Below are 26,393 nucleotides of genomic sequence, written 5' to 3'. Positions count from 1 at the left end.
CAAAAATCCAATCCCCAGAGAATACTTGTCAAGTCCAGATCAAGAGTACCTGCATAATATGTATAAAATAGATAACTAATAAGAACCTGCTGTATACTAAAAAAATTAATTTAATTTAAAAAAAAAGAAAAAGAAGAGTACATGCAGAAGACGCGTCAACTGTTTCTGCCAGATTAAGAAACGGGGATGTCCTGTGGATGCCAGAGCAAAACACCACAGTCCCCAAACAAACGGATTCCATCAAGATGGGTGCCATCCGGCTTCGCTGGTTGTGCAGTGGTTGAGAGTCCGCCTGCCGATGCAGGGGACACGGGTTCGTGCCCCAGTCCGGGAAGATCCCACATGCCGCGGAGCTGCTGGGCCTGTGAGCCATGGCCGCTGAGCCTGCGTGTCTGGAGCCTGTGCTCCGCAACGGGAGGGGCCACAACAGTGAGGGGCCCGCGTACCGAAAAAAATATATATATATATGCTGTAGATAACATTAGACCGAAAACAATTGCTAGCAGGAAATAGACATACCTAAAGAGGAATGTTATTTATTCATAACTGTGTACACAATTCCATTATTGATATACATTTATTAATAAACATTATGATTTATAATATTGTTAGTTCCCACATAAAATGAGACTAAGGAATTATTCTATTCCTAATTATCTGAAGGGAAACTCAAAAAACTTGATTTTTACCCAATCTTCTTTGTGCCATGATTACAACTGCACGAAAATCCCAAACCCTGAAAATTGTATGTTTTCTGTGAATACAAAGCAGTGAAAATAGTTGTTATGTGTGGATGGTGAGATTATGGGAGATGTTGAAATCCTTATTTATGGGATGAATTATTAACTATATACATTTTAAAATTTTTGTTTTCTCCTTACTCAGAGTGGTTCTACTTTCCTTGATAAAAATTGTGGGAAAACAAAATGAAATATACCTCCTCACACCTTGCCTTTTGTCTTCTTCTCTTCTGTTGAATGTGTCTAGAAAACAATCACAGGATCTCAGAGTTCAAAGTGACATTTGAGGTCATCTTAGCCAAACACAACAACCCACGATATACTTAGGACACGACAGTCCAGTGATGGTTAATTCATTTCAAAATAGAGCTCTCCATTGTTGAATGAAGCTTATAGTGAGCTGAAATTTGTACCCTCCACTGCACAAAAATAAGATTTAGTTCTTCCCTTTGGAGCCACAAAGAACATGGGTATTTCCTGAATTTTTCTTAAAATAATAATCTATCAGCTCTTTACAAATAGCTATCAAAATACCTCCGCCGCACCATCTAAGAGCTCCCGATCCAGCATATGCCAGGTTTAATTCAAAGAACCAGCCACAACATTCCTCTTTCTTGTCAGGCTATCAGTTTCCACCATATTGATTTTATTATACTAATTATCAAAATGGGTGTATGGAGGCAGGTACTCCCCAGGCAAATATGCTTGTCTTATTTACAGCCTGAAATTTCAAGAGGAGAACCTCCAAGCACATTTGACAAACAGCATTGTGTGTTGATATAAATCAAAAGGTCCAGTGTTTCTTTCCATCCGTGAGCAATTTTATTGGCATATTCTGAAATAGCTTGTCTTCTCTGCTTCCATTAGGCAAATCACAAAAGCTGGAAGCATTTAAGAGGTCAGATTCGACGTGAGCCATTCATAACGTCACAGGCTATGCCAGGACAGTCAGCCCACGAGGGCCGGTCAAGATACCACAAGCCTCTGACTAGGACAGTAGATGGCCATGTGGAACAGTGGGTCAAGCAGTCAATAAAGGCATATCTGCAGCCCAGATGCCTCAGGCTCTGTCCCAGTAAGGGTAGAGCTCCCCTTTGACGGCTGCCGGGGATGCACTGTGTGACAGACCTCCTCTCCTCTCACTCCGTGGCCAAGCGCATCACCTCGGGGTCTCCGAGCAGAGCTCCAGCTGCTCTGTGCCCACTTTCTCCCTCTTCTAAGTGCCTCTTGGAGGAATCCTACCTCACACTTGACTGCCACCTGATGTTGCAGGATGGCAGAGAATGCAGACGGGGCAGGGGGTCAAGATGTCCCATGACAGGTTAGGTCCCAGGACTGAGCTGAGTCAGTCGGAGCCAGAGGCCTCCAGGGTGAGCTCAGACCTTCATGGAGGTGGATCAGGGAACATCAGATCAAAGAAAACAAACGAGTCCTCTCGTATAAGAGTAAGAGGGTTGAGGAAGAGGGTAAAGCACAAGCCCAAAGTCAGGGAAATCTGGAAATGAGACTCAAGATGAGATCCCAAGTTACAAAGGCAAGAGCATCAGCAGTCTTGCTATGAAGAGGGCTGATATATCAGAATCTGATTCTTATGGGATACAGACCATGTGGTCCTTGGAAGGGGTGACCTGGACCAGAAAAGGGATCAGGATGACTGGATGTGTCCTTGGCACATGGCAGCGTGACAAGATCTGGCTTCGTAACCTGTCTCAACTGGGTTAGAGCTATGTCGGCACGCTTTGCCGGCTGTGTGTGTTTGGGCAAAGTCACGTCGGGGAGATGCCATGTTATCATCTCCACGTGAAGATGATCCTGCCTGGGTTGTGGTTTTATGAAGATCAGGTGACATACGCGAGCCCCTCCTACAGCATCTGGCGCAGAGTGGGATGCTTGCATTTTGTCCACGTCATTGGCATAGTCGGAGGGCTTCCTGTGACCAAGCTTAGCCTGTTTTCCGAACGTGCTTTAACCCATTTCCCTCCCGAGGGCAGAGTTTTCAGCTGCATCAGCCCAGACTTCAGGATTCCTCTGGAGACTCCTAATTACAAATGGTCTGTCCCTTTGTCCCACCAGTAAACTTGTTTGCCCCGGTTTCCTGATTGTTTGCTCAGAAAACAACTTGTTCATATTCAAGGAGCCCAGAGGACTTTGTACAGCAGAGGCCTTCAGAGCCTCCAGGATGCTGCTAGTATAGACAGTGCAACACCACTGGGGACTGCTGGCAGGCACTGATGCAGAGGGGAGAATTTGTGTAGTAATGGGAAAGAGAGAGAGGAGTCTTGGTTGAACTGAGAGCTGGGGGTGAAGACGATGTAGCTGAGAGATATGGCAGAGCATATCTGATCCCCAGTGTGGCCAGAGGTAGAGCCAGGGAAAGACAGAGGTCTTTGCTAGAAACTTTGTGAGTCTAGACACAGCAAAAACTAATTAGAGTCTCAGTTAACCAAGATTGGTGCTGGATTGGGACGGTGGTCATTCTTTTGCTTTGGGCCAGTTCCAGCACCTCCCTGGCACACACTCCTACCGGTGGCTTGTGCACATCTGGCTACTGGCACATCTGCACAAACGTTGGACTTCTTTCCACGAGGACTTGATACTAAGACAGCAGTAAGGCTCCTTCAGACAGCTCCACGGCAACAGGTGTTGACGGTGTGAGGCGAGCAGGCGAGAGGGACATGGTTTTCTAGTAGCTGGAGTGGGTAGCTCAGCAATTGGGGCCACTCCAGGGCGTCGTGGCTGCAGTCACAGGCTGATGGAGCTGAAGATGCCAGGGACGAGAGTGACACGGAGGAGACGGAGGATTGGTGACGAAGAGCACAGGATGTCTCAGTGTCACAGAGGGAGGGTCCCTGTCCATCCAGCGGCAACGGGCTCTGGAAAATTTCAGGATTATTTATTTGTCCCACACAGACTAAATTCGAGCCAGTAAGGAGGCTTAAGATGATGCAGTTAATGACGTGCAAACAGCATTGTCCATTCAAGCCCACCCGGAACGTACATCTCTCCCTTGACAAAGGAGGGAAAGTGAGGCACAACATATAGTGATGATATCGTCCAAACTAAACCCCTGCTCTGCAGGTTCCAGAAGGTACCAGTGCCCTCCCTGCCCCTGCCCCCCGGGGGGGCTGAAGCATGTGCCCATTTAATCAGTATCGTTCAGAAAGCTTAATAGATTTTCTTTCTCTGCTTTCAGAAGACATTATTTCTAGGCTGTGAAAAATCATAGGTAATTTGCATTTAAATGTACAGTATTCTTCAGCAACAACATCAAACATCCTGCTCATTCAGGCTAAGAGGCCAATCAGTTTTCCCATTTCTGAATCCGCTGGGTCACGCAGCACCCACTGAAGATTTAGAGGGAAAAACCCCTCCCTCTCCAGCCCAGGGTAAAGCAGTGAGAGGGTGTCCTAGGGCAGGTCATGTGACCTGTTGTTGAGAGCCACTAACCCAAAGCAAGGAAATAATCAAAAATTTAAATCACTTTAAGTGTTCAAAAGAGAGTGAGTGAGAAATTGATAAAATGATAAACTGGCCTGAATTTTAAAATAAGATAAAGAAACATAAGCCCTGACACAAATTTTCTCTGAATGATTTTTTTTTGTCCCGTCTCTCCTGACACAACGGAACACAGTAGCTGTTTTCCTTGTCCAGCCAAGTCCCTCCCCCATTCATTATAACAATCCCACCCTGTCTCCACCACTTTCAGGACTCTGCTTCAGCTCTGCTCTTCCCTACGCCTCCCATCTTGTTCCTTCCCTTGGTTCCTTTGCCCTGACCCTACGAACTTATTCAGATTTCTCCAATCCATGGGTTATTTTTTTTTAAAAAAAGGAGCTCAGGGCTTCCCTGGTGGCGCAGTGGTTGAGAATCCGCCTGCCGATGCAGGGGACACGGGTTCGCACCCCGGTCCGGGAAGATCCCACATGCCGCAGAGCAACTGGGCCCGTGAGCCATGGCCGCTGAGCCTGCGCGTCCGGAGCCTGTGCTCCGCAACGGGAGAGGCCACAACAGTGAGAGGCCCGTGCACCGCGATGAAGAGTGGCCCCCGCTCGCCACAACTGGAGGAAGCCCTCACGCAGAAACGAAGACCCAACACAGCAAAAATGAATTAATTAATTAATAAACTCCTACCCCCAACATTTAAAAAAAAAAAAAAGGAGCTCAACCACCTTCCATTCTCCCTCCTTCCTTCTCATTCTAGAAAGATGGGCAGAGGAGGGAAGATCAGGGACAGCCCAGAGAGCCGGCCGGGCCCGGAGGCCAGGCCCCGGGGGGAGGCGGGTCCCCAGAGCCAGCTTCACGTGCTCTGCAGACAGCTTGTCCTGGTGACTGAGGCCCAGCTGCTCCTCTCGGGGCTTCATCCACATTTGGAGAGACAGCCAGGTGTGGGGCACGTGACCGGTAGAAACAGATGTGAACAGGGGGCGAACGCAGTCAGGCCCCGTCAAGGAGAGAAGGGAGTCTGTGTCTACACACCTCCTTGCTGAGATAGCACCATGTCCCTCTCTACCCATCTGGTCATAGGTGAGATTCGGCAGGTGCTTTTTTTTTTTTTGCGGTACGCGGGCCTCTCACTGTTGTGGCCTCTCCTGTTGCGGAGCACAGGCTCCGGACGCGCAGGCTCAGCGGCCATGGCTCACGGGCCTAGCCGCTCCGCGGCATGTGGGATCTTCCCGGACCGGGGCACGAACCCGTGTCCCCTGCATCGGCAGGCAGACTCTCAACCACTGCGCCACCAAGGAAGCTCCTGGCAGGTGCTTTTCAAGCGCCTCGGCTCCACCAAGCCTGGAGCTGGGGCCAGGGGCTGTGGAACTGGGAAGCAGGGATTCACGTGCGGAGACAGACAAACATCCGGCCGGCAAGCCAAGCCCCGTGCTGGGCAGAGCAGGGGGGCAGCCTGAGCCAGGCCTCAGCTCAGTCCCAGACCACGTGGAGGCTTAGCCAGGAGAAGGAGGGTGAGCAGGGAAGAGAGGAAGCTCCGACCAAGAGGGTGGGAGAGGACTTTACAGAAGTTGCGGGGGACACGCATCAGCTCACCCCAAGCATCCCCATCCCCCTCTTCCCGTTCGCTCAGCCCCATTGCTCCATGCTCAGCTGGGCTACTGTTTCCTCCCTGTTACGTGGAGTATTTCATTACAGCCTAATCTTCTCAAGGCCCTGGGTTAAGCCGACTCTAACACAAGGAGGAAAGGTTAATAAGCACAAACATGAAAATTCCTCATAGACCTCACCACACACGCTGTGAGTCAGGAGACAGCAACCAAAACGCACTGTGAGCCGCGCTGCTGAGGCGGCCAGAGCACAGCCAGAGGCAGCCCAGTGTCCGGGAACCTCGGAGCTGGAAATGGAAAAGCGCAAGTGCCTCCAAACACAAGGTGAAGAAGCCAAGCTTCTCTCTGATGACGACGAGCCACGTTTGAAGAAAAAAGAAAGATCTTAAAGTGAAAAACTAGTATTGAATCTTTAGGAATCAATACATTTAAAACAAAACATGGGGGAAGTGGTCCAGTGGGTAAGACTCTGCACTCCCCAATGCAGGGGGTCCGGGTTCGATCCTTGGTCAGGGAACTAGACCCCGCGTGCCGCAACTAAGACCTGGCGCAGCCTAAATAAATAAATATTTTAAAAAATAAATAAAACAAAACATGGGGTGTCTGGTTATCCATTAGATCACTCGGGATTCACATGGAGAGGAAAAAATTTATTAAAGAACAGAACTTGAGAGCTGTCAGGATACAACCTAAAATTATGACAATAAGCAAGAATCTGATCAATTTCATCCAGATAGCTGAAAACCGAATAAGGTATTTCCCAAACCACCTATCATTTGCCCAAAAATAAAGAAACATCATTCCCATTTATCATTTGACTTAACATTGCATCGAGTAATATAATGAATGGGAATTTCTTAGCCAATAAAATGTCCTATATTTCTCAGCAATGCTTTCACATACTGCAAACTAATTAATTCAAAATCTGTTTTGTCTGGTCCCTTGTGTTCTCAGTTAATGAGATTTCATGCAGTCCATCCTGGTAACAGCTTCACGCCCCTTCTTCATTTCCCCCAATGCTTAGAGCCAAAGGGCTTCCAACTAAAAAAATAAAATAGAAAATATTCCTCAATTTTGATAAAATGCTGGATCTACATAATCAAATTTCATCAGAAAGATTCTGAGAAGGGGCCAAACACAAACCATTTCAATTTCAAATATTAAAATATTCAATATTTTAAAATTAAAATATTCAATATTTTAAAATTAAAATATTGAATATTTTAAAATTAAAATATTCTTTTAATTTCTCCATCGTAAGTTTTGGAGTTATCAGACCAGGTCTCTGAATTTGAGTGTAGAAACCGTGGTCTCAGGATGAAGAGGGAGAAAATCGCAGAACTTACCCGGGTTGAATGGACATCAGAACCATGAAGTCCAATAGGCTGGATTTCCAGAACAGGAAAGTGGCTGGTCCAGACCAGAAGTGGTGCCCAAACCCAGGCAAGAAATGAATGATGGTTCTGGAGCTCACATTTTGGGGATGCCAGCGCACACTTCTGACTTCTGATTGATTTGGAAAGGTTTCCTGGGAAGGCTGGAATTTTGGTGGAAAAGGCAATGAGGAAAGATAAGAATTGGAAGGTAGACAACTGCTTTTTCAGACTTAACTAAATCTTTTAACTCTTTCGTATTCTTTGACCTTTTCAACAAGCCCAAGAAAGCGACATGCTGACACAATACCACATGTGCATGGAGGGTTCAGTCTGCCTAAAAGGAATAGAACACAATACAATCATGATCACAGGGCCACACAGACAAAGACAGCCATCAGAGCTGGTGTTAACCTGTGTACAATTACAGCTGCCATCTACGGAGCTCATTTTGGAAATATTAGACTACTCAAACTCTTTCCTAATAATTCTCAAAATAAATTTGGAAGGTAGATATTACTATTAGCTTTAGCAATCTAAAGTTAATCTAAATTCTCTTTTAACAGATGTGGAACATGACACTCAGACAGGTTAAGTCATTTGCTAATTTCCCACCAGCTCGAGAAAGACAGAAATGAGGTTCCTTGTGGATCTTCCTGAATTCATTTGTTTTCTCTCTCTCTCTCTCTCTCTCTCTCTCTCTCTCTCTCTCTCTCCAATTCTGCTTCTCCTACAAAGTCCAGATCTTTCAAGCTTGTGGGTTTCAGCCTGGCCCCAAGGCACTGAGAATTCACACTACCATCAAGACGTCTTATGCAATTTTACTACAGCTGGTGTGGAAACTTTAAGATCCCTGGAGTACTGAAAATCACAGCTCAACAGAATATAAATGAGACAGAGAGAAAGAGAGACAGAGAAAGAAGGGGGAGACTTAGATACGCAGAGAGATGAATTCATTGATATTTTAACAAAAAGAAAGCTAAAGGTGCCTCTCCCTCTGAAAGTTTCATGTCACCTCAATTCCTGGATCTGTCTCCTATGCCTTCCCTTTGAGGCTCCTGGTATGCCCTTCCAGGAATCAGATGTCCCCCTGGCCCAAGACAGCTGCCCCTGGCTGCAGTTGGCACTGCCTGAAGCAGGTCAGCTGGGCAGGTGGGTGGGCACTCCATATGTCCTCAGCCCCTGCCAGCCCTGGGAGCTCCTCATGGGGACAGAGATGCCCTGACCACCCTCTACTACATTAGCTCCTTTCACAGGGGACTGGATGGCTATTGGTGAGCATTTGTCTACCTCCTCCCATGGGGGCTGAGACTAACCCAGGTTACTTCCACCGGCTTCTCTTTTTTGCCACCCTCCCTACCTTCTGTTGTGCGCTGGCCGGTGGGAGTTCCTGGGAAGCCACACAGGCAGCGTCCTCTGTGCTCGTCATGCCAACCTTCATCAGAGCACACGCACTGGGGGCTCTTGGAGATGGGAGAGAAGTGGTAAGCTCTCAGAATGTCCTCCCTGGAGCCATTCTGGGGCAGGCTCACTTTCAGTGGTTTGCATGTTGTTCGCCACAGAAACCGTAAGATGGGCAAAGCAGAGAGCTATGGGCCTGAGTGGGAGCAGAGCACTCAGATCCCTCTGGCTCTCATTTCTTACTTACGATGACCCCAAGTACCCTCCACAGAGCACAGCTTGAAGTGGCAGATCTAACCAAGCTTCTCCATTTTACTTATGAGAAAATAAGCCTCTGAAGAAGGAAGACTAGCCCAGGAGACACAGTGACTTTGGCTCAGCCTTGCCTCTCCATTGGCCTCTCGAGTCCCAATTCCTGTTCTTCCAGCCATCCTCCCTCATCCAAAAGAGATTTCGTACAAGGTGGCGGTCCACCAGGTCACCTACTGCCCACTCAGGCACATCCTTCTTCATCCCACTTGCCTCTCACCAAGCTGTTTCTAGTGTGTGTAAATGTGCATTTATGTGGAGACCATGGTCCATTTGCTAAGGTACATTTAGGTAAGTGACAAATTCCAGAATGGCAGTGCATTAGTTACAACCAATTAGGAGAAAATTATCACTGCGAAGTGCTCGTATCCCCTGCACTGGGCCAAAAGCCAACATGTAGCATTTACTAAGTATTACCTCATTGGGCTCAGTAGACGGTAAAGAGGTTTAAATCCAATTCAATAAAATATTTGATGTTAAGACTGAATCCTTAGGACTATAAATTCCAGTTAGTGGACCAGAAAGAGGTTACTCTGTATTTCCATACATCACTCACCTCCTCTCTCCACTGTTATCGACAGCAATAGGTGTTGGAAAATCTTGGTGTTTTGAAGATACATCAACTTGTGTTCAAGCCCCAGCTTTGCTACTTTTAAGATGTGTGATGTCAAGATCATCAGTTCTCTTATGTATAAAATAGAGACAATAATACATACTTTGCCAGGTTGTTGGATTTAAAATGGGTAAAGTTTATAGAATCTACCTAGCACATAACAACTGCTCGATAATCCATCAATTAATATAGCTATTACTACTATATTAGCAGCCTTTACATGTTAGTGGTACTGCTTAATACTTATTAAAGCAAATATGTATCATTACAGCTAATAAGTATTTAGTGCTATGTACATGCCAAGCATTTTGGTACATCTTAGGTAAATTTCAAAGAAGTGCAAAATGTAACTCTTGCCATCAAAATAACTCAAAAGACAGCTGAAGAGAAACATTAATATATATTCTAACACTAAAATAATTTCAAATGGATTATAAAATAGAAGCAAATAGTAAAATCACAAATAGAAGAACATTAGGATATTAATTTTTTTTTTAATTTATCTTGGAAATGAGAAAAACTTTCAAAGCAAAACAAGAAAGGCAGAAGCACACAGATGTTTATAGCAGCTTTACTCATAATTGCAAAAACTTGGAAGCAACCAAGATGTCCTGCAGTAAGTGAGTGGAGAAATAAACTGTGGTGCGTTCACACAATGAAATATTCTTCAACACTAAAGAGATATAATCTATCAAGCCATGAAAATACATGAAGGAAACTTAAACGCATATCACCAAGTGAAAGAAGCCAATATGAAAAGACTACCTACTGTATGATTCCAACTATATGACATTCTAGAAAAGGCAAAACTGTGGAGACAGAAAGAAAGATCAGGCGTTGTCACAAGTCGGGGTAGAAGGCGGGTGGGGAGATGAAGAGGTAGAACACAGAGGATTTTTATGGCAGCGAAACTATTCCGATTAATACTGTGACGGTGTATATGTGTCATCATACATTTGTCCAAAGCCATGGAATGTATAACTACAAGAACGGAGCCTGTTGTAAACTGTGGGTTGATGTGATCATGATGGTCGTCACAAATGGTTGTCCTTGGTTGTCACAAATGGACCACTCTGGCGGGGGATGCTGATGATGGTGGAGGCTGTGCCTGCGTGGAGGCAGGAGGATTATGTGAGCAGCCTCTGTGCCCACCTCTCAATATCGCTGTGAATCAAAAACTTCTCTGAAAATATAATGTGTTTAAGGAAAAAAACAAAGACAGAAGCTATTAAGGAACAGGTTTCAATACACTAAAATTTTAACACATTTTCAGAAAAAAATAGCATAAGACAATACATATAACCTAGGACTAGCACCTAAATATATAAAGAAATCTTACAAATCAATATTCTAAAAAGACAAAGACCCAACAGAGTACTCAGCAGGGTATGCGAACAGACAGAAAAAGCAAGACAAACGACTTAGAAATATAAATTGACCCTCAGAGTCACATATATTTTAAAAAGTACAAATTAAAACAATGTGATAAGATTGTTTACCTATGCAACTTGAAAAACAAAATGAGGGAATATTAAACATTGTTGGCTGACTAAACTGATGCAACTTTTTTGGATGCCAAATGAATCGATGTTGAGCAAATTAAAAGTGAATTAAATGAATGTATTCTTTGACTCAGTGGTTACTTTGTTATGCATTTATTCCACAGATATACTCACAGAGTTGCACAATTATAGGTAGGTATACACATATATTCACCCATACACATACACACGCATACACACACACACTCAAGTTCATTTGCAGCATCAATTAATATAGCTAATGACTGGAAGCAACTGTCCATCCATCAAGAATCCATTAAATAAATTATGATTTATGTATACAATAAAACACTATACAGATGTGAAAACGAACCAGGTAGATATCTGTGTTCTCATGTGAAAAAATTACAAGATGTATTTTTCACCTTGTGAAAAACAAGCTGTAAAAAAATATGCATCGTAAGCTGCCATGTGTTTTAGCAAAACGAACATAAAACAGAATACATACCCCTGTGTAGCTATTTTATGCATGGAAAAAGAAAAGGGCTTTGATGAGAGCTCTTAACTAGTGAAGCTGTTTTCAGAGAGATTATTCCTGTAACTGGGAAGAGGCTACAGTGGCTTCGTTTTTCCGTGGAAAGCGGACAAGGGGACAGAGAGTGAGAGAAAAACACAGGGTCACTTCAGAGGAGGAAGGTCAGGGACCATGATCACAGACATCCAGGACCGCACGGGCAAAGCATCCCGGACTCCAAGGACGGAGGGGCCGTTGACCACATGGACCTGAGTCGACCTGACAGGAGGTGAGGCTGAGGTTCAGCTGTGTCAGAGCTGCGGGTGAAAGAGGCCGGCAGTACAAAGGAAATTCAAATCTGCAGCTACGGTTCAGGAATAAGATGTACTTTTGTCTGCAAAAAGAAAAAAAGGAATCTTACAACCCCAAGAACTGTCTCCAGAGGTCCCCAGAGGAGGGGTGGAGCTTCCCGTGGGCCCCTCGAGAGGTGAAATGAAGTAGGGGCTGGAAAAGAACCCCCGGCAGGTCCGGCCTCAGTGTGGGTTGCAGACTTATGTGCAGGGGGCTCTACTTCTTTGTGGGGCGCTGTGAGCATGTTCCAGCTTCCGGGGGAGGAGAGAGGGCCAGCGGGCAGCAGGAGAGGAGGTGTGCTTGTGGTTCCTCCTTAACATAACTTAACCTTGAGGGGAGTGAGCGCTAACGACACAGTGACACAGTCTGGGGTCATCCCAGCAGAGGTGAGTGGAACCAACAGGGGAGCAGGGGAGCTCATGAGAAAGGAGAGGGGGTCCCAGGGCCAGGCACCTCACCTACATCAGCACCTACAGTCTCCTAGCTTAAAGATAGAAATCACTGGTGATATCAGTGTACACAGAGGCCCTGAGTTCTCACCTCTGTGTAAGTCAGCATCCGGGCCAACTCACACAGTGGACGTTTCCGACGCCAACACTGCCTCAAGGGAAGGCCGGGTGATCAGATCAGAGCATGCAGTTTGATGTAATGGACTAGAGCAAGAGTTCCCCGTATGGGCTGAAATCTCAGCTCATAAAATTACCCTCGTCAGATGGGAGGGCTAAGAGGGAACGTACAGATCTTGCACTGGGAGGCGGCAGAGTGAGAGCTTAAAGCCAGATGATGGCGCCAGCCTGCTCGGATTTCAATTCCGGCCCTACCAGGCACTAGCTTGCGGCCCTGAGCAAGCCGCTTCACCCTCCCGTGGCTTCCTTTCCCCACCAGTAAAATGCGGATAATAGTATGACCTACCTCAGGGGGCCGTCTGCAGAATTAAACAAGTTAATGTCTGTAGAGTGCTTATAACCACAACTGGCCGGAAATAAGAGCTATAGAAATGTTACTTAAATAAATGTAACATTAACTCCCCCCTTTACAGATGAGAGAAGGGCAGGCTGAAGCGGGAGCGTGATTTCCCCAAGTTTGTTCAGGTGCTCTGTGTTCTTCCGGTACTGGACCCTGGTCTCCAGATGCTCCGTCCACCATCCACGTGGCCTGGGAGCCAACAGGGCCGCACAGAGGGCCTGCAGATTCTGGAAGGGTCCCCGTTGTCCCGCCCCACACTGTCACAGCCTGACCTGCCACCGTGTCCCCTTCTGGCGGGGTCTGACCAGGCCACACAGAGGAAGCCACTGAGGTCTCTGGAGTTCCAGCACTTCCCATCATATCAAATACCATTTCACTTTCCATTTCCTCAAGGGAGGGAGGGAAAGAGAGAAAGACGATATCGCTCGTACTCCCCTACTTCACAGTTTTGCTGTGACAATAAAAAGGGATAAGATATTTTACATGGTAAAGAGGGCTACATAAATGTCAAATAGGGAAAAAATGGGATCCATAGGGCTGCCTTCCAGTGAGAACTTATGAATCCTATTAATTAAAAAGACTCGCATGACTTTGCCCCATTTGACTTCACTCTAGATAATTCATATATGCGGACCCAGAGCAACCGAGCTCTTCTGGGAAATATGATAAAAACGCGTGGTCTCTGCCGGGAAGGTTTCAGTCTGTGGAGAGAGACGGCCATTTCCTGCTGAGGGCTTTTCCTCAAATGCTCGTAACTGGTGCTCATCCAGTCGGGCTTCACCGTCCTCAGTGAATGCTCATCACATTTACGATACACAATTCACTCCTCTAAGGAGAGGCTGAACGTAATCTGTGCCTGAATCACTTTTGAGTTCCCGCTACTTCAGGGCCCCTTCTCTACCTGCTGAGGGCGGTTCCCTCCATGTGCCTGTTGGTCAGCACCAAAGCCTCGGATTTGCTGAACTTACCGGTGCTTGCCCTCCTCGGTGGAAGACACAACCCTCGGAGTTGTAGACTCATTTGCTGCCTGGTTGATGCAGCTCCCATGGCCTCCTTCTTATTCCTCATACACACCAAGAATCCTCCTATCGCCTCAGGGCCTTGGCACGTGCAGTCGTGTCTGTCTGGAGCCACATCACTCCTGATAAGCGCACGGCTGGAACTTCTCACTTCTTCCAGGTATTCAAATATATCTTTAGCAGAGCAATCTCCTCACACCACCCAAGTTAAAACTTCAACCCTCTCCCCAACCTGGTTCTCCCTGTCTACTTCACATATTTTAATTTTGCCTGTGGCACGAACACCACCAGGGCACTAACATCGTATGTATTTATTTGTTTTTTATCTGTGTCTCTGACCTCCAGAGAGGAGGGATAGTGTCTGTGTTTATCTAAGACCTGTGTGCTCACAAAAGCTACCAGAGTAACTGACACTTAGAAGATACTCTGTCAATGGGTAACAAGTCTCTAAGTACAGAAGAGGAGGTTTTCTCCTAGAAAGTCAAGGAGAGCAGGGGACAGAACAAGGATCTACAGTCAGAAGGTGGAGTCCAGGCTCTATTCGTTATTACCTGGGGGCATTCAGCGAAGTCGTATAACCTCTCCTCCTTCATCTATAAAGTGATATAAAGTCTCACCCAATCCTACATAGGATGGACTGAGACAACTTATAAAGGGACCATTTGTAACTAACAAAGAGCTATACAAATACAAAGCTATACAAATCTGGGTATATTTGTTTTTCAGTTTTCATCTTTGGTTTTGATTTAATTATATATTTAGATTGAACGGTCACTGGGACTGGCTTTGCTGTCACCTGAGGCCTTCAAGTACAGTGCTTGGGGGCCCTCGCTGGTTCCAGGGTCAGTCAAACATAGCATGATTCCTGGGGCTCCACCATTAACTAGCCCTGTGACCTCGGGCTGGTTAAATCACTTCAAAATAGATATAAGTTTATAGCAGTATTATGATCCATAGATTTCATGTGAACAATACGTGCAATAATGCATGTGAGACTCTTAGCAGGTGTTTAGGGTTAATACTTTTATTGACTGAAGTGGTTTCTCTTTCTAAGGGAGATAATTCTCTGTTGGAAACATTTGGTTTTTAAATACAAATGGAAAGAGGCCTTCCTGAAAGTTTTTCATTTTTGAAACATGATCTCTTGTGCTGGGTGATGGGGTAAATGCTTAAGCTCATGTCACCTAGATAGCAAAAGTATAGCTCTTAACTCTCAATTTTTGTCTATTAATAAAATTAAATAATAAGCTGCCATTGTTATTGACTTTATATACATATATATATTTACCATTGCCATGCTTAAATTCATGGGCAAATCAGCTCTGTGTTTTGGCAGTCTCTCCTGTGGAAAAGAGTGTTTATGTTTATAATCTTCCAGAGCTGGAAAGGCTCAGTTTGCCAGCTCTGGAAATGACTCAGCAGTGAATACTAATAGGTGTGTTTCCCTTTGAGCCCACAGATTTGTGAAAGTCAGAATGTGCTCAGCAAGACAGAAGGAGGAAGTAGGGAATTAACCTTAACTTGGTGCCTTTTCTGGGCCAGGACCAGCAGCTCCTCTTCCTTGTATCACCTCATTTCATTCTCACATCAGGTCTCTGAGGGAAATGATGACGTCCTTGATGGAGAAATGAGAAAATAAAGTCACACTGAAGTTAAGTAACTTGTCCACAGAGCTAATAAAAGCCAAAACCCAAATCCTGACAAGCGGGATATTTGTTCCTCGGTTTGACAAATACTTATTTTGCATCTATTATATGCCAGGCACTGTCCTAGGCACTGGGATTAAAGCAATGAGAAAAAGAAAGCCTCTGCCTTCATAGAGGGCATATTCTAGTGCAAAAGTACAGATAAACACGCACATACTATACACAGAGATATAGCTATAAGTATGGGTGTGGGCATAGATAGAGATATGGTTATGAGTACAGATATATAGTTCTGGGTATGGATATAAATGTGATAGTTGTAGACAAACACACAGGCACGGACACAGACATGGACAGACACAGGCAGTCATGAGTTAGCGCTAAGTGGAAGAGGATGATGAAAGGTATTTCAGATCAAGTAATGTGGAAGGCCTTTTAGGAGAAATACCAAAAAGAGACTTAAAGGAAGACCCCTGAGTGTGATGAACAAGGTGACTTTTAAGGATCACACTGGGTGCTGCACAAAGAGCAGGCTATAGGGGACAGCGGAGTGTCAGCAGAAACACCAGGGTCGAGGTTACCGCCGCAGTTCTTAGGAGGAAAACAGAGGTTCCACTGAGCGGGAGTGACAGCTGCATCCTCCTTAGTCATACTGTAAGTCACACTAGACTCCCCTAAGGAATTTAAAGGTAATTTTTTACAGAAGACTAATTTACCTAGACGTTTTGTGGGAACCAACACACAATGTAACACATTACATACCAACACCAGGCTTTCCCAAGTTATTAAAACAGTAACAAAATGGTATAAAAACAACAAACCCTGTGTTACAATCTTGTTAAAAATTATAAGGGATTTAGGGTCATAGGTGAATTCCATTCATTATGCAATTATGAAACTATGGCCAATGGAAGTGGAGGGCCCTTGGTCCTCTTCCAGCCTGATGGTTTTGGTTTGCAAACAGAGAGAGTAACTTACGCACGGTCACAGATCCACCCAGTTGGGAATGACACCTACGTCCGCTTACAGCCAGAAGTGCTTTCACTCATTACTTCACTTATATTTATGCACAAAAAAGTGGAAGATGATACATCTTTTCATTAAAAGAGTGGCCACCATCAGATTTGTGGTTACCAGAGGCAGAGGAGGGGGGAGGGGAATAGGATAAAAGTGGTAAAAAGATACAAACTCCCAGCTGTAAGATACGTAAGTACTAGGGATGTGACATACAACACGATAAATTAACACTTCCGTATGTTATAAATGAAAGTTGTCCAGAGAGCAAATCCTAGGGGTTCTCATCACAAGGAAAAACATTTTTCTATTATTTAATTTTATATCTATAAGAGATGATGGATGGGACTTCCCTGGTGGCGCAGTGGTTAAGAATCCGCCTGCCGATGCATGGGACACGGGTTCGAGCCCTGGTCCGAGAAGATCCCACTTGCTGCAGAGCAGCTAAGCCCGTGCATCACAACTACTGAGCCTGCACTCTAGAGCCCGCGTGCCACAACTACTGAAGCCTGCACACCTAGAGCCCATGCTCCACAACAAGAGAAGCCACCGCAATGAGAAGCCCGCGCACCACAAAGAAGAGTAGCCCCCGCTCGCCACAACTAGAGAAAAGCCCACGCACAGCAATGAAGACCCAACGCAGCCAAAACATAAATAATAAATAAATTAATTTTAAAAAAAGAGAGAGATAATGGATGTTCACTAAACTTGTGATAATCATTTCATGATGTATTAAGTCAAATCATTATGCTGTATACTTTAAACATGTACAGCGCTGTGTGTCAATTATATCTCAATAAAAATGGAAGGGAAAAAAAAGAATGACCACAGTTTTTATACATGCATCTCCACATTCCCCAACACTAAGCCTAACACTCACTTCTAATGAAGCTCTCCTCGGGTAGAAATAGACCAGAACTGCTAGTCAGACTATTCAGGGGTAAGGGGAAAACTCCTTATTGAAAGTTCTGACTAGAGAAAATGTTGAAAAATCTTTTATGGCTTCAAAAAGCACTCATTGGTTAATGGCCTCGCTTTGTTGTTTTTTTTTAAAAAAAACTTCAGAATAGAAAATTTGGGTGTGTGCGTATGGTTGTTTTTTCAGTTAAAACTCAGAAAATAATCTTTCCTACCTCAAAGATGAGCACAAAATGCATTATGTTTGTAAGAGCTTACAGACCGGGTTCAGCCAGAAGTGAAATATGAGAACTCCCTCAAATGCCTTATTATTCTAGAGAAATGGGACACACCCTCAATTATGGCAAAATAAGTACAGCCACTAATGTCACGCATGTTAATAAAAATTTTGGAGACTTCACAGGAAAGTTTATAGTGTGTTTTTTAAACCATGGTATTTTGGTGATTGGTCAGTAATTACCAGCTCTTGGACCATGCTGAATCCATTAGCCATACCCTACATAAGCAATGCTTTTTGCATCTAGAGTAATACAAGGAGGGGAGTTGGGGTGGGGAGGTTTTAAGAGCAAGTAAACAAGGACACATAAAAGCCCCAGAATATTTCTTAATGCCAGATCTCAAATCATAAACATCAGAGGGAGGAAAATATATGCATACATATACATGTACAAAAACATGTATGTAGGTATGTGTCTATAATATTTATGGCATCAGATATGCTGACCAAATCTATTGCATTATAAAGAGCACTAGAAAAAGAACTGGGCAACATTTCTATTTTTGCATCTGCTACTAGCAAATTCTCCAACCTGCGCGGGGCAGGTCTCTCTCTGGGCCTCATTTTCCAGAACTATTAAAAAGAGAGATGGAGTTCTCTGATCACTAAGGTCTTCTTTTGAAAATGTTTCTGACCCCAGGGCTGTGTTTAGAATTCTTGAAGCAAGAAATTAGCCACTTTTCAATACTTGCTACTTTGACCTAGAAATGTTCCACGGTTTGTCCTTTGTTCTCCCATTAGAGCAGACATTTAAATAAAAATGAAAGGAAAAAAAAAAAAAAGAAAGGAACCACCGTTGTTTTTCCAAGCACAGTTTGTGTGTAATGAAGGGAGTGATTATCTCGGCAAAAAGAACAGCTCCTCCCTCAATGTTTAAAATTAGCACTTCTCCTCCCTCTAGTGGAAATGCCATGTACTTACTCTAAACGAAATTGATTTGTTTTCATCAAACAAAACAGAGAAAAAGAGCTAGCATGACTGAGTCCTAATACGGGATCAAACAAACACAATTTGCTACAGTGTTGTCCCACACAAATGTCTTAAATATATTACTTGTTTTAAACAATTCAAGATTAACAATGAAAGCCTGCAAAGTAGATTTAGACCCACCCAGGGTCTGCAAATGAAATACACTGGTCCAAATTCGATATTTTGTATTTAATTTATGCCCCCAAGAATGTTAAAATCAGTTCACTTATGAAAATTACTGAGTCAAAGCAGTCACTAAACAGGACAAGTGAAGCAAACCCTAAGACAGGAAAGCTAAAGACAGGGCTTTTGGGCAAGAAATGTCCATTTCAATCCAGTTTACCTGTAGGTACTTATTTTATGTGTCTTCTGATTCCATCTCTGTGAAACCTTTCTTGACTCCCCAGGCAAAGTAAATTGCACCCTGACTTGTCGTAAACACCTCCTCCAGCCACAGAAAGCAAGTCGACAATGGTGTGTGTGCATGTCCACCTCCCCATCTGGACAGGGAGCCCCTTACAGGGAGCTTCTCACCCTCCTTGTGTTTCTCTTCTGGTTGGAGAAGAATCGAGTGACACAGCTGGAGAGACTGTGACTTCAAAGGCACTCACATTCAATTGACTCAAAATCACTGTGCTGAAAAGTTATTTTTTCTTTAAGATAAAATCAAATAACACTGGGCTGGCTCCATTCAGCCTGCTAGCCAATCCGACCAGAGCCCTGGTGGGTCCTCTTTCCCAAGTAAGAGTTGTAATAAGATCTACACACCCTAAAGCGTGAACAAGGTAAAGGGCGATCACTAAGGAGGTCGGCTGGATGTCTACAGCAGTAATTCAGAAGATGAGCGCTTCACTCAATGCGATCACACCAATCACGTGTCGCTAATCTTCCACACCAATCATGAGCCACTGCCAAGCATCGCCAGAATCTGAGGGGAGCATCCTACCTGGAAGGTGCAAATAAAACAAAGCAACCTAAATGTCCATCGACAGAGGAATGGATAAAGAAGATGTGGTCTATATAGACAATGGAATATTACTCAGCCATAAGAAAGAATGAAATAACGTCATTTGCAGCAACACGGATGCTCCTAGGGATGACCATTACTAAGGAAAGTAAGTCAGAGAAAGATGAATACCATATGGTATCACTTATACGCGGAATCTTTAAAAAATGATACAATGAACTCATTTACAGAACAGAAATAGACTCAAAGACACTGAAGACAGATTTATGGTTACTGAAGGGGAAGGGGGGAGGGATAAATCAGGAGTTTGGGATTAACAGAAACACACTACTATATATAAAATAGATAACCAACAAGGACCTGCTGTAGAGCACAGGGAACTATATTCAATATCTGTAATAACCTATAGTGGAAAAGAAACTGAAAAAAGAATATCTATATACACACACACATACACATATATATGACTGCATCACTTTGCTGTACACCTGAAACACTGTAAATCAACTAAACTTTAAACATTCCAAAAAAACAAATAAATAAAAATTCACCTTAAGGGAAATGGAGATTTTGCATGAGGAACTTTAAACAAAGCCATCACTAAAGTCTCAGAATAGTAAGTAAAGACACTGCATCCAATAAAAAAGAAAAAATATTATTTTAAAAAGAATATTTAGGGCTTCCCTGGTGGCGCAGTGGTTGGGGGTCTGCCTGCCGACGCAGGGGACACGGGTTCGTGCCCTGGTCTGGGAAGATCCCACATGCCGCAGAGCAGCTGGGCTCGTAAGCCATGGCCGCTGAGCCTGCGCTTCCGGAGCCTGTGCTCCGCAACGGGAGAGACCACAACTGTCAGAGGCCCGCGTACCGGAAAAAAAAAAAAAAAAAAAAAAAGAATATTTACATAACAAGATAAAGAAAGGAAGAAAGAAAAAATGGGAGAGAGTGGAAGCTTTTAGAACTTAGAAACTTGAGAGCAGAAATGAAAGTCTTCGTAAAAGAGTTGAAAAACAAGTTGAAAACACAAAGTTGAAAAAATATTATAAAATGTAGTAAAGGTATAAAAAGGAAATATGTGAGAGAAAAGACAAGAAAATTGGAAAACCAGTCCAATATGTCCAACATCTGAATAGCAGACAATACAGAAAGAGAGAAAAGAAAAAAAGTGAGGAGTGGAATTCATCAAAGAAACAAGCCAAGAAAATTTCCAAGAATTTAATGACTTGAGTTACCAGATCCATCAAGGGCCCAGCGAAAATGGATGAAAACAGACCCACATCAAATTACACTGTTGTGAAATTCAGAACCCAGTGGGCAGATGGAAGATTCTATTTGCTTTCTAAGGGGAAAAAACTGAAGTGTGAGATGGTGAGGTGCGTGTCCCCCAGTTTCCTGTCTCCCGGCCTTAACACAGAGCCACAGCTCAGTGCGGGGGACATGGGGAGCATCCATCTCCTCTGAACTAACCTGGAACAAGGTCAGGTTAAACCAGACTGGGCAGAATGATTAAGCAGAGGAGGTCTTAACACCTACTTTCTTGACTGTTCTCTGTTCCGGGACATTCGAATACGCCCTCAGAGTATGTGGCCCCCGGGGGTGGGTCCAGTGCCCATGAAACTAGAGCTGGAGGGGGACTGTGGGTGGGCCTGCATGGAAGGATGACACTCAAGAGATCCCAGCACCAAGGAGACCCAAGCCGAGACCAAGTTCGACAAAACAGCCACAAGAAACAAATTTCAATTGCCTACGTGGGCGGGGCAATCCACATCCAGTTAGAGAGAGGATAATGTGACCATAGACCCACCCTCCGCTCAGCCCCAATGTTGCCTAAATTGACACTTTTGGCCCCACGCAGATGCCATTCTGGGAAGAGGCCAGCATGGCCTTTGAAGACTGAGAAATCTGAGATCCTGATCTCTCTAAAAAAGAGCATGCATCACCTAAAGGGCCTGTTAAAAGATCAAATGATATTAAGGCTTAAACCTGATAGGACTAAATATTTTTGTGTCTACTGACCAGTTAGGCTGCTCATGAGAAAGACCAGATTATTTATAGGCAATATAAAGGGACAGTGTTTCTTCCTAGTTGTAGATTGCAGCTGTAGGCTGAATGAGTTTCATGAAATTCCTATGCTTTTAAAGTGAGAGAAAAGGAAAAAAAAAAAAACCTTCCTGGGGGAAAAAAAAAAAAGGCCAACATCGATTTCTCCTCTCCCTGTTCATACTAAGAAAACAAGTATATGAACAAAGCTGCATTTACAGAAGCCTGAAGATTAAACGAGTCTGCTAGTGGATATACGTGCCCATGTGAGGCATAGTTATAGTTTAGTGCCTGACCTCTGCGTTCAAAATTCAAAGAAAAAGAACAGCTTGAATGTGAAACAAACCAAAGACATAAAAGACCCTGTCTCCCAGCATACCTGAAGCCATACTTCTGCTCTACGTGGAGTTTCCATTCTGAGTCAGCCAAACTTGTGTTGGTTAAAAGGGTTTTAGCTATATCCTCACTTGTTGCTGAAATTTAAATCACTGGCTATCACTGAGAGAAAAGTATTTTTGACAATTTACACCTTCTCAGGTGCATTCCACTTAGCATTTCATTAAAAGGATTTACCCAAATGTATTTAATCAGTACATATTATACCTAAGCACACACTATGCATACATGCACACCTCGGAGATATTGCAGACTCAAATGAGTATCACAATAAAGCCAGTCACATAAATTGTTCGGTTTCCCAGTACATATAAAAGTATGTTTACACTATGCTGTAGTTTGTTAAGCGTGCAATAGAATTCTGTCTGAAAAAGCAATATACAGACCTTAATTTTAAACAGCTTTATTGCTAAAAATGCTAACCCTCATCTGAGCCTTCAGTGAGTCTAATTGTTTGCTGGTGGAGGGTCCTACCTCCACGCTGGTGGTGCTGACTGATCAGGGTGGTGTTTGCTGAAGGCTGGGGTGGCTGCAGAAATTTCTTAAAATGAGACAAGAATGAAGTTTGTTGCATGGATTGACTCTTCCTTTCATGAACCACTTCTCTGTAGCATGCAATTCTGTTCAATAGCATTATACCCACAAGAGAACTTCTTTCAAGATTGGAGTCAATGCTCTCCAACGCTGTCACTGCTTTATCAGCTAAGTCCATGTAATATTCTAAACCCTTTGTTGTAGTTTCAACAGTCTTCACAGCATCTTCACCAGGAGTAGAGTCCATCTCAAAAAAGCACTTTCTTTGCCCACCAATAGAAGTAGCTCTTCATCCACTCAAGTTTGACCATGAGATTGCAGTAATTCAGTCCCATCCTCAGGCCCCACTTCTAATTCTGGTTCTCTTGCTGTGTCCACCACATCCTAAGATGCCCCCCTGAAGTTCTAAACCCCTCAAAGACATCCATGCAGATTGGAACCAACTTCTTCCAAACCCCTGTGAATGTGGGTGTTTTGGCCTCTTCCCATTACTCATGAATGTTCTTAATGGCATCTAGAATGGTGAGTTCTTTCCAGGAGGTTTTCAGTTTACTTTGCCCAGATCCATCAGAGAAATCACTGTCTATGGCAGCTATAGCCTTATGAAATGTATTCCTTAAATAATAAGACTTGTGCTCGCTTTGGCAGCACATATACTAAAATTGGAACGATACAAAGATTAGCATGGCCCCTGCACAAGGATGACAGGCAAATTCATGAAGCGTTCCATATTTTTGATGTGGCACATATACACAATGGAATATTACTCAGCCATAAAAAGAAACGAAATTGAATTGTTTGTAGTCAGGTCGATGGACCTAGAGTCTATCATACAGAGTGAAGTAAGTCAGAAAAAGGAAAACAAATATGCTAACACATATATATGGAATCCAAAAAAAAAAAAACTGGTCATGAAGAACCTAGAGTCAAGACTGGAATAAAGAGGCAAACCTACTAGAGAATGGACTTGAGGATACGGGGAGGGGGAAGGGTAAGCTGGGACAAAGTGAGAGAGTGGCATGGACATATATACACTACCAAACGTAAAATAGATAGCTAGTGGGAAGCAGCCGCATAGCACAGGGAGATCAGCTCAGTGCTTTGTGACCACCTAGAGGGGTGGGATAGGGAGGTTGGGAGGGAGGGAGACACAAGAGGGAAGAGATATGGGGACAGATGTATATGTAGAGCTGATTCACTTTGTTGTAAAGCAGAAACTAACACACCATTGTAAAGCAATTATACTCCAATAAAGATGTTAATAAATAAATAAATAATAAGACTTGAAAGTCTCCTTGATCCATGGGCTGCAGAATGGATGTTGTGTTAGCAGGCATGACAACAACATTCGTCTCATTGTACAGCTCCATCAGAGCTCTTTGGATAACCAGATTTACTGTCAATGAGCAGAAATTTTATTTTATTTTTTTTGGACAAGCCACGTGGCTTATGGGATCATAGTTCCCCGACCAGTGACTGAATCTGGGCCCACAGCTGTGAAAGCACCAAGTCTTAACCACTGGACTGCCAGGGAATTCCCAGCAGTAATATTTTGAAAGATTTTTTTTTTTTCCTGAGTAGTAGATCTCAACAGTAGGCTTAAAAATATTCAGTAAACAGATGATCTGTCATCCAGGCTTTGTTGTTCCATTTACAGAGCACAGGCAGAGTAGATTTAACATAACTCTTAAGGGCCCTGGGATTTTCAGAATGGTAAATAAATATTGGCTTCAACTTCAAGTCACCAACTGCATGAGCCCCTAAAAAGAGTCAGCCTGTCCTTTGGAGTTTTGAAGCCAGGCATTGACTTCTCCTCTCCAGCTATGAAAGTCCCAGATGGCATCTTCTTTCAATAGAAGGCTGTTTCATCTGCATTGAAGATCTGTTGTTTCATACAGCCACTGTCATTAATTATCTTAGTTAAACCTTCTGGATAAATTGCTGCAGCTTCTACATCAGCACTTGCTGCTTCACTTTGCACTTTATTGTTACACAGACATGGCTTCTTTCCTTAAACCTCATGAACCAACCTCTGCTAGCTTCAAAATGTTCTTCTGCAGCTTCCTCGTCTCTCTCAGCCTTCATAGAATTGAAGAGAGTTAGGGCCTTGCTCTGGATTAGGCTTTGGTTCAAGGGAATGTTGTGGCTGGTTTGATCTTCCATCCAGACCGCTCACACTGTCTCCATAGCAGCAAGACAGCTGTTTTGCTTTCTTCTCCTTCATGTATCCACTGCAGTAGCACTTTTAATTTCCCTCAAGAACTTCTCTTTTTTTGCATTCATAACTTGGCTGTTTGGTACAGGAGGCCTAGTTTTTGACCTATCTTGGCCTTTTGACATGGCTTCCTCACTAAGCTTCATCCTTTCTAAATTTTGATTTAAGGTGAGAGACATGCAACTCTTCCTTTCACTTGAACACTTAGAGGCCATTGCAAGGTTATTAATTGGCCTGATTTCAATAATTTTGTGTCTCAGGCAATAGGGAGGCCCAAGGAAAGGGAGAGAAATGAGGGAAAGGCCAGTGAGTGGAGTAATCACATCAGACACAACATTTACTGATTAAGTTCACTGTCTTATGTGGGTGTGGTTTGTGGCATCCCAAAACAATGACAATAATAACCTCAAAGATCACTGATTACAGATCACCAAAACAAATATAATAATGATGAAACAGTTTGATGGACTGTGAGAATTACCAAAACGTGACACAGAGACACAAAGTGAGCAAATTCTGTGGGAAAAATGGTGCCAATGGATTTGCTCAACGCAGGGTTGCCTCCAACGTTCAATTTGTAAATAAGTGTACTGTAAAGCTCAGGAAGGCAAAGGACAACAAAACAAGGTGCATCTGTCTGCACATTACGAAGGACATTATGCAGATATGATAAAACATTTCTGTGTGCATCACTGATCATTTCCTCGGTATATATTCCAAAAAGATACCAGGGTCTAAACATTTTTAAGATGCTTCACAACGGCTTCTAGAAAAGAGAGACATTTCACAGAGAGAAGAGTCAGCAAAAAGGGGGATTCTACCGTAGAAAATGGAACAAACAAAATGAGCAAAAGAAACAGACACCTGCCACTGAAAAGGGGAAGCAAATGGAGAAGGTGGATATTGAGCTTTGTGCACAGAAGCTGTGTCCCCAGGTGGACACGCCCTCTAGGATGGAACTCCAGACACTTCCATACCCATTCCTTATTGACTTTTCCTAAGTGAAGGCCGTCCCCATTCTCCATCTGCATAGTGTCACCCTCATCACTCGGTCCCCAAATGCCTCACCACCATCGCTGAATACCAAGCAGGTTAAAAGGAGAGAGGGACACCCTCCCCCTGACATTCCTGATGTCCCTTCTGCTCACAGGAAGAACCTGTAAGTGGTCACTTGGCCACTCCAGCTGTAAGGGAGCCTTGGAAATATACTCATAATTCTTGGCAGCCACGTGTCGGGCTCAAAGTTCTATTGCTGTGGAAAAGATGAAGAATAAATATTTGGGACACTAAAGGTCTATTACAGGAACAGAAACAAACCTGGTCATGAAACAAAGCCAAGCAAATGATGCCTTGTCGTCGGTTTCTGGGTAGGAGGCGCTGTCTGTTCCCATACTCAGTAATCTTATACGTATTACAGTGTATAGAGAGCGCAAGTGTATGAAGAATTCTTTCCTATTGGATTAGGGGAGAAAATCCCTTTAATACCTGCAATGAGGAAGGAATTGCACTTTCTTGAAATGCCGTTTAAAACAAAACAAAAATGCCCTCCTCTTCCTCTGAAAGCACTGTGACCACAAATTC

The 26,393-nt window shown here is 43.8% G+C and overlaps 2 protein-coding genes and 1 non-coding gene across 21 annotated transcripts in view; 1 reads left to right on the top strand and 2 right to left on the bottom strand.

Annotated features, from left to right (window-relative positions):
* Positions 1 to 520: 520 nt before the first annotated feature.
* LOC149747817 (uncharacterized) lies at positions 521 to 13,204 on the bottom strand. Its single transcript, XM_089922503.1, has 5 exons — positions 12,968 to 13,204; positions 12,395 to 12,451; positions 8,525 to 8,753; positions 7,138 to 7,328; positions 521 to 3,613 (listed from the first exon to the last, which is right to left on the bottom strand). Exons 1-5 carry the CDS (start codon positions 13,202 to 13,204, stop codon positions 3,359 to 3,361), a joined length of 969 nt encoding a protein of 322 aa, XP_089778629.1. The 3' UTR covers positions 521 to 3,358.
* The window catches only part of CMPK2 (cytidine/uridine monophosphate kinase 2), a 33,609-nt gene continuing 15,058 nt past the window's right edge, over positions 7,843 to 26,393 (bottom strand). For 2 of the 19 annotated variants that reach the window (XR_016395550.1, XR_016395560.1), the window contains exon 6: positions 7,843 to 15,454. The gene's annotated coding sequence lies outside the window, so the exon portion shown is untranslated. Of the gene's footprint in view, positions 15,455 to 19,431; positions 19,610 to 26,129; positions 26,265 to 26,393 lie in introns of all 19 variants that reach the window. The other 17 variants (XR_016395554.1, XR_016395555.1, XR_016395558.1 and 14 more) reach the window with 17 other exon arrangements.
* LOC149747816 (U6 spliceosomal RNA) lies at positions 23,230 to 23,333 on the top strand. The gene has a single exon (XR_016387431.1). It is a non-coding gene; the product is annotated as a U6 spliceosomal RNA (small nuclear RNA).

Source organism: Delphinapterus leucas, chromosome 13, assembly GCF_059928025.1.
Source record: "Delphinapterus leucas isolate spDelLeu-1000000601 "Yukka" chromosome 13, BTC_Dleu_Yukka2, whole genome shotgun sequence".
Taxonomy (NCBI): domain Eukaryota; kingdom Metazoa; phylum Chordata; class Mammalia; order Artiodactyla; family Monodontidae; genus Delphinapterus; species Delphinapterus leucas.
Note: the sequence above shows the minus strand (reverse complement) of the source record. Positions and strands in the feature narration are given on the sequence as shown.

Bases quoted from the DNA above. Each gene is read 5' to 3' on its own strand.
- LOC149747817 (XM_089922503.1), bottom strand. From the start codon at position 13,204: ATGGAAAGTGAAATGGTATTTGATATGATGGGAAGTGCTGGAACTCCA. The intron at 12,452-12,967 runs GTACCGGAAGAA...CCCTTGAGGCAG, and splicing joins CATCTGGAGACCAGGGTCCA to TGTTGGCGTCGGAAACGTCC. The intron at 3,614-7,137 runs GTAAGTTCTGCG...GAAATTTTCCAG, and splicing joins CTGATGTCCATTCAACCCGG to AGCCCGTTGCCGCTGGATGG.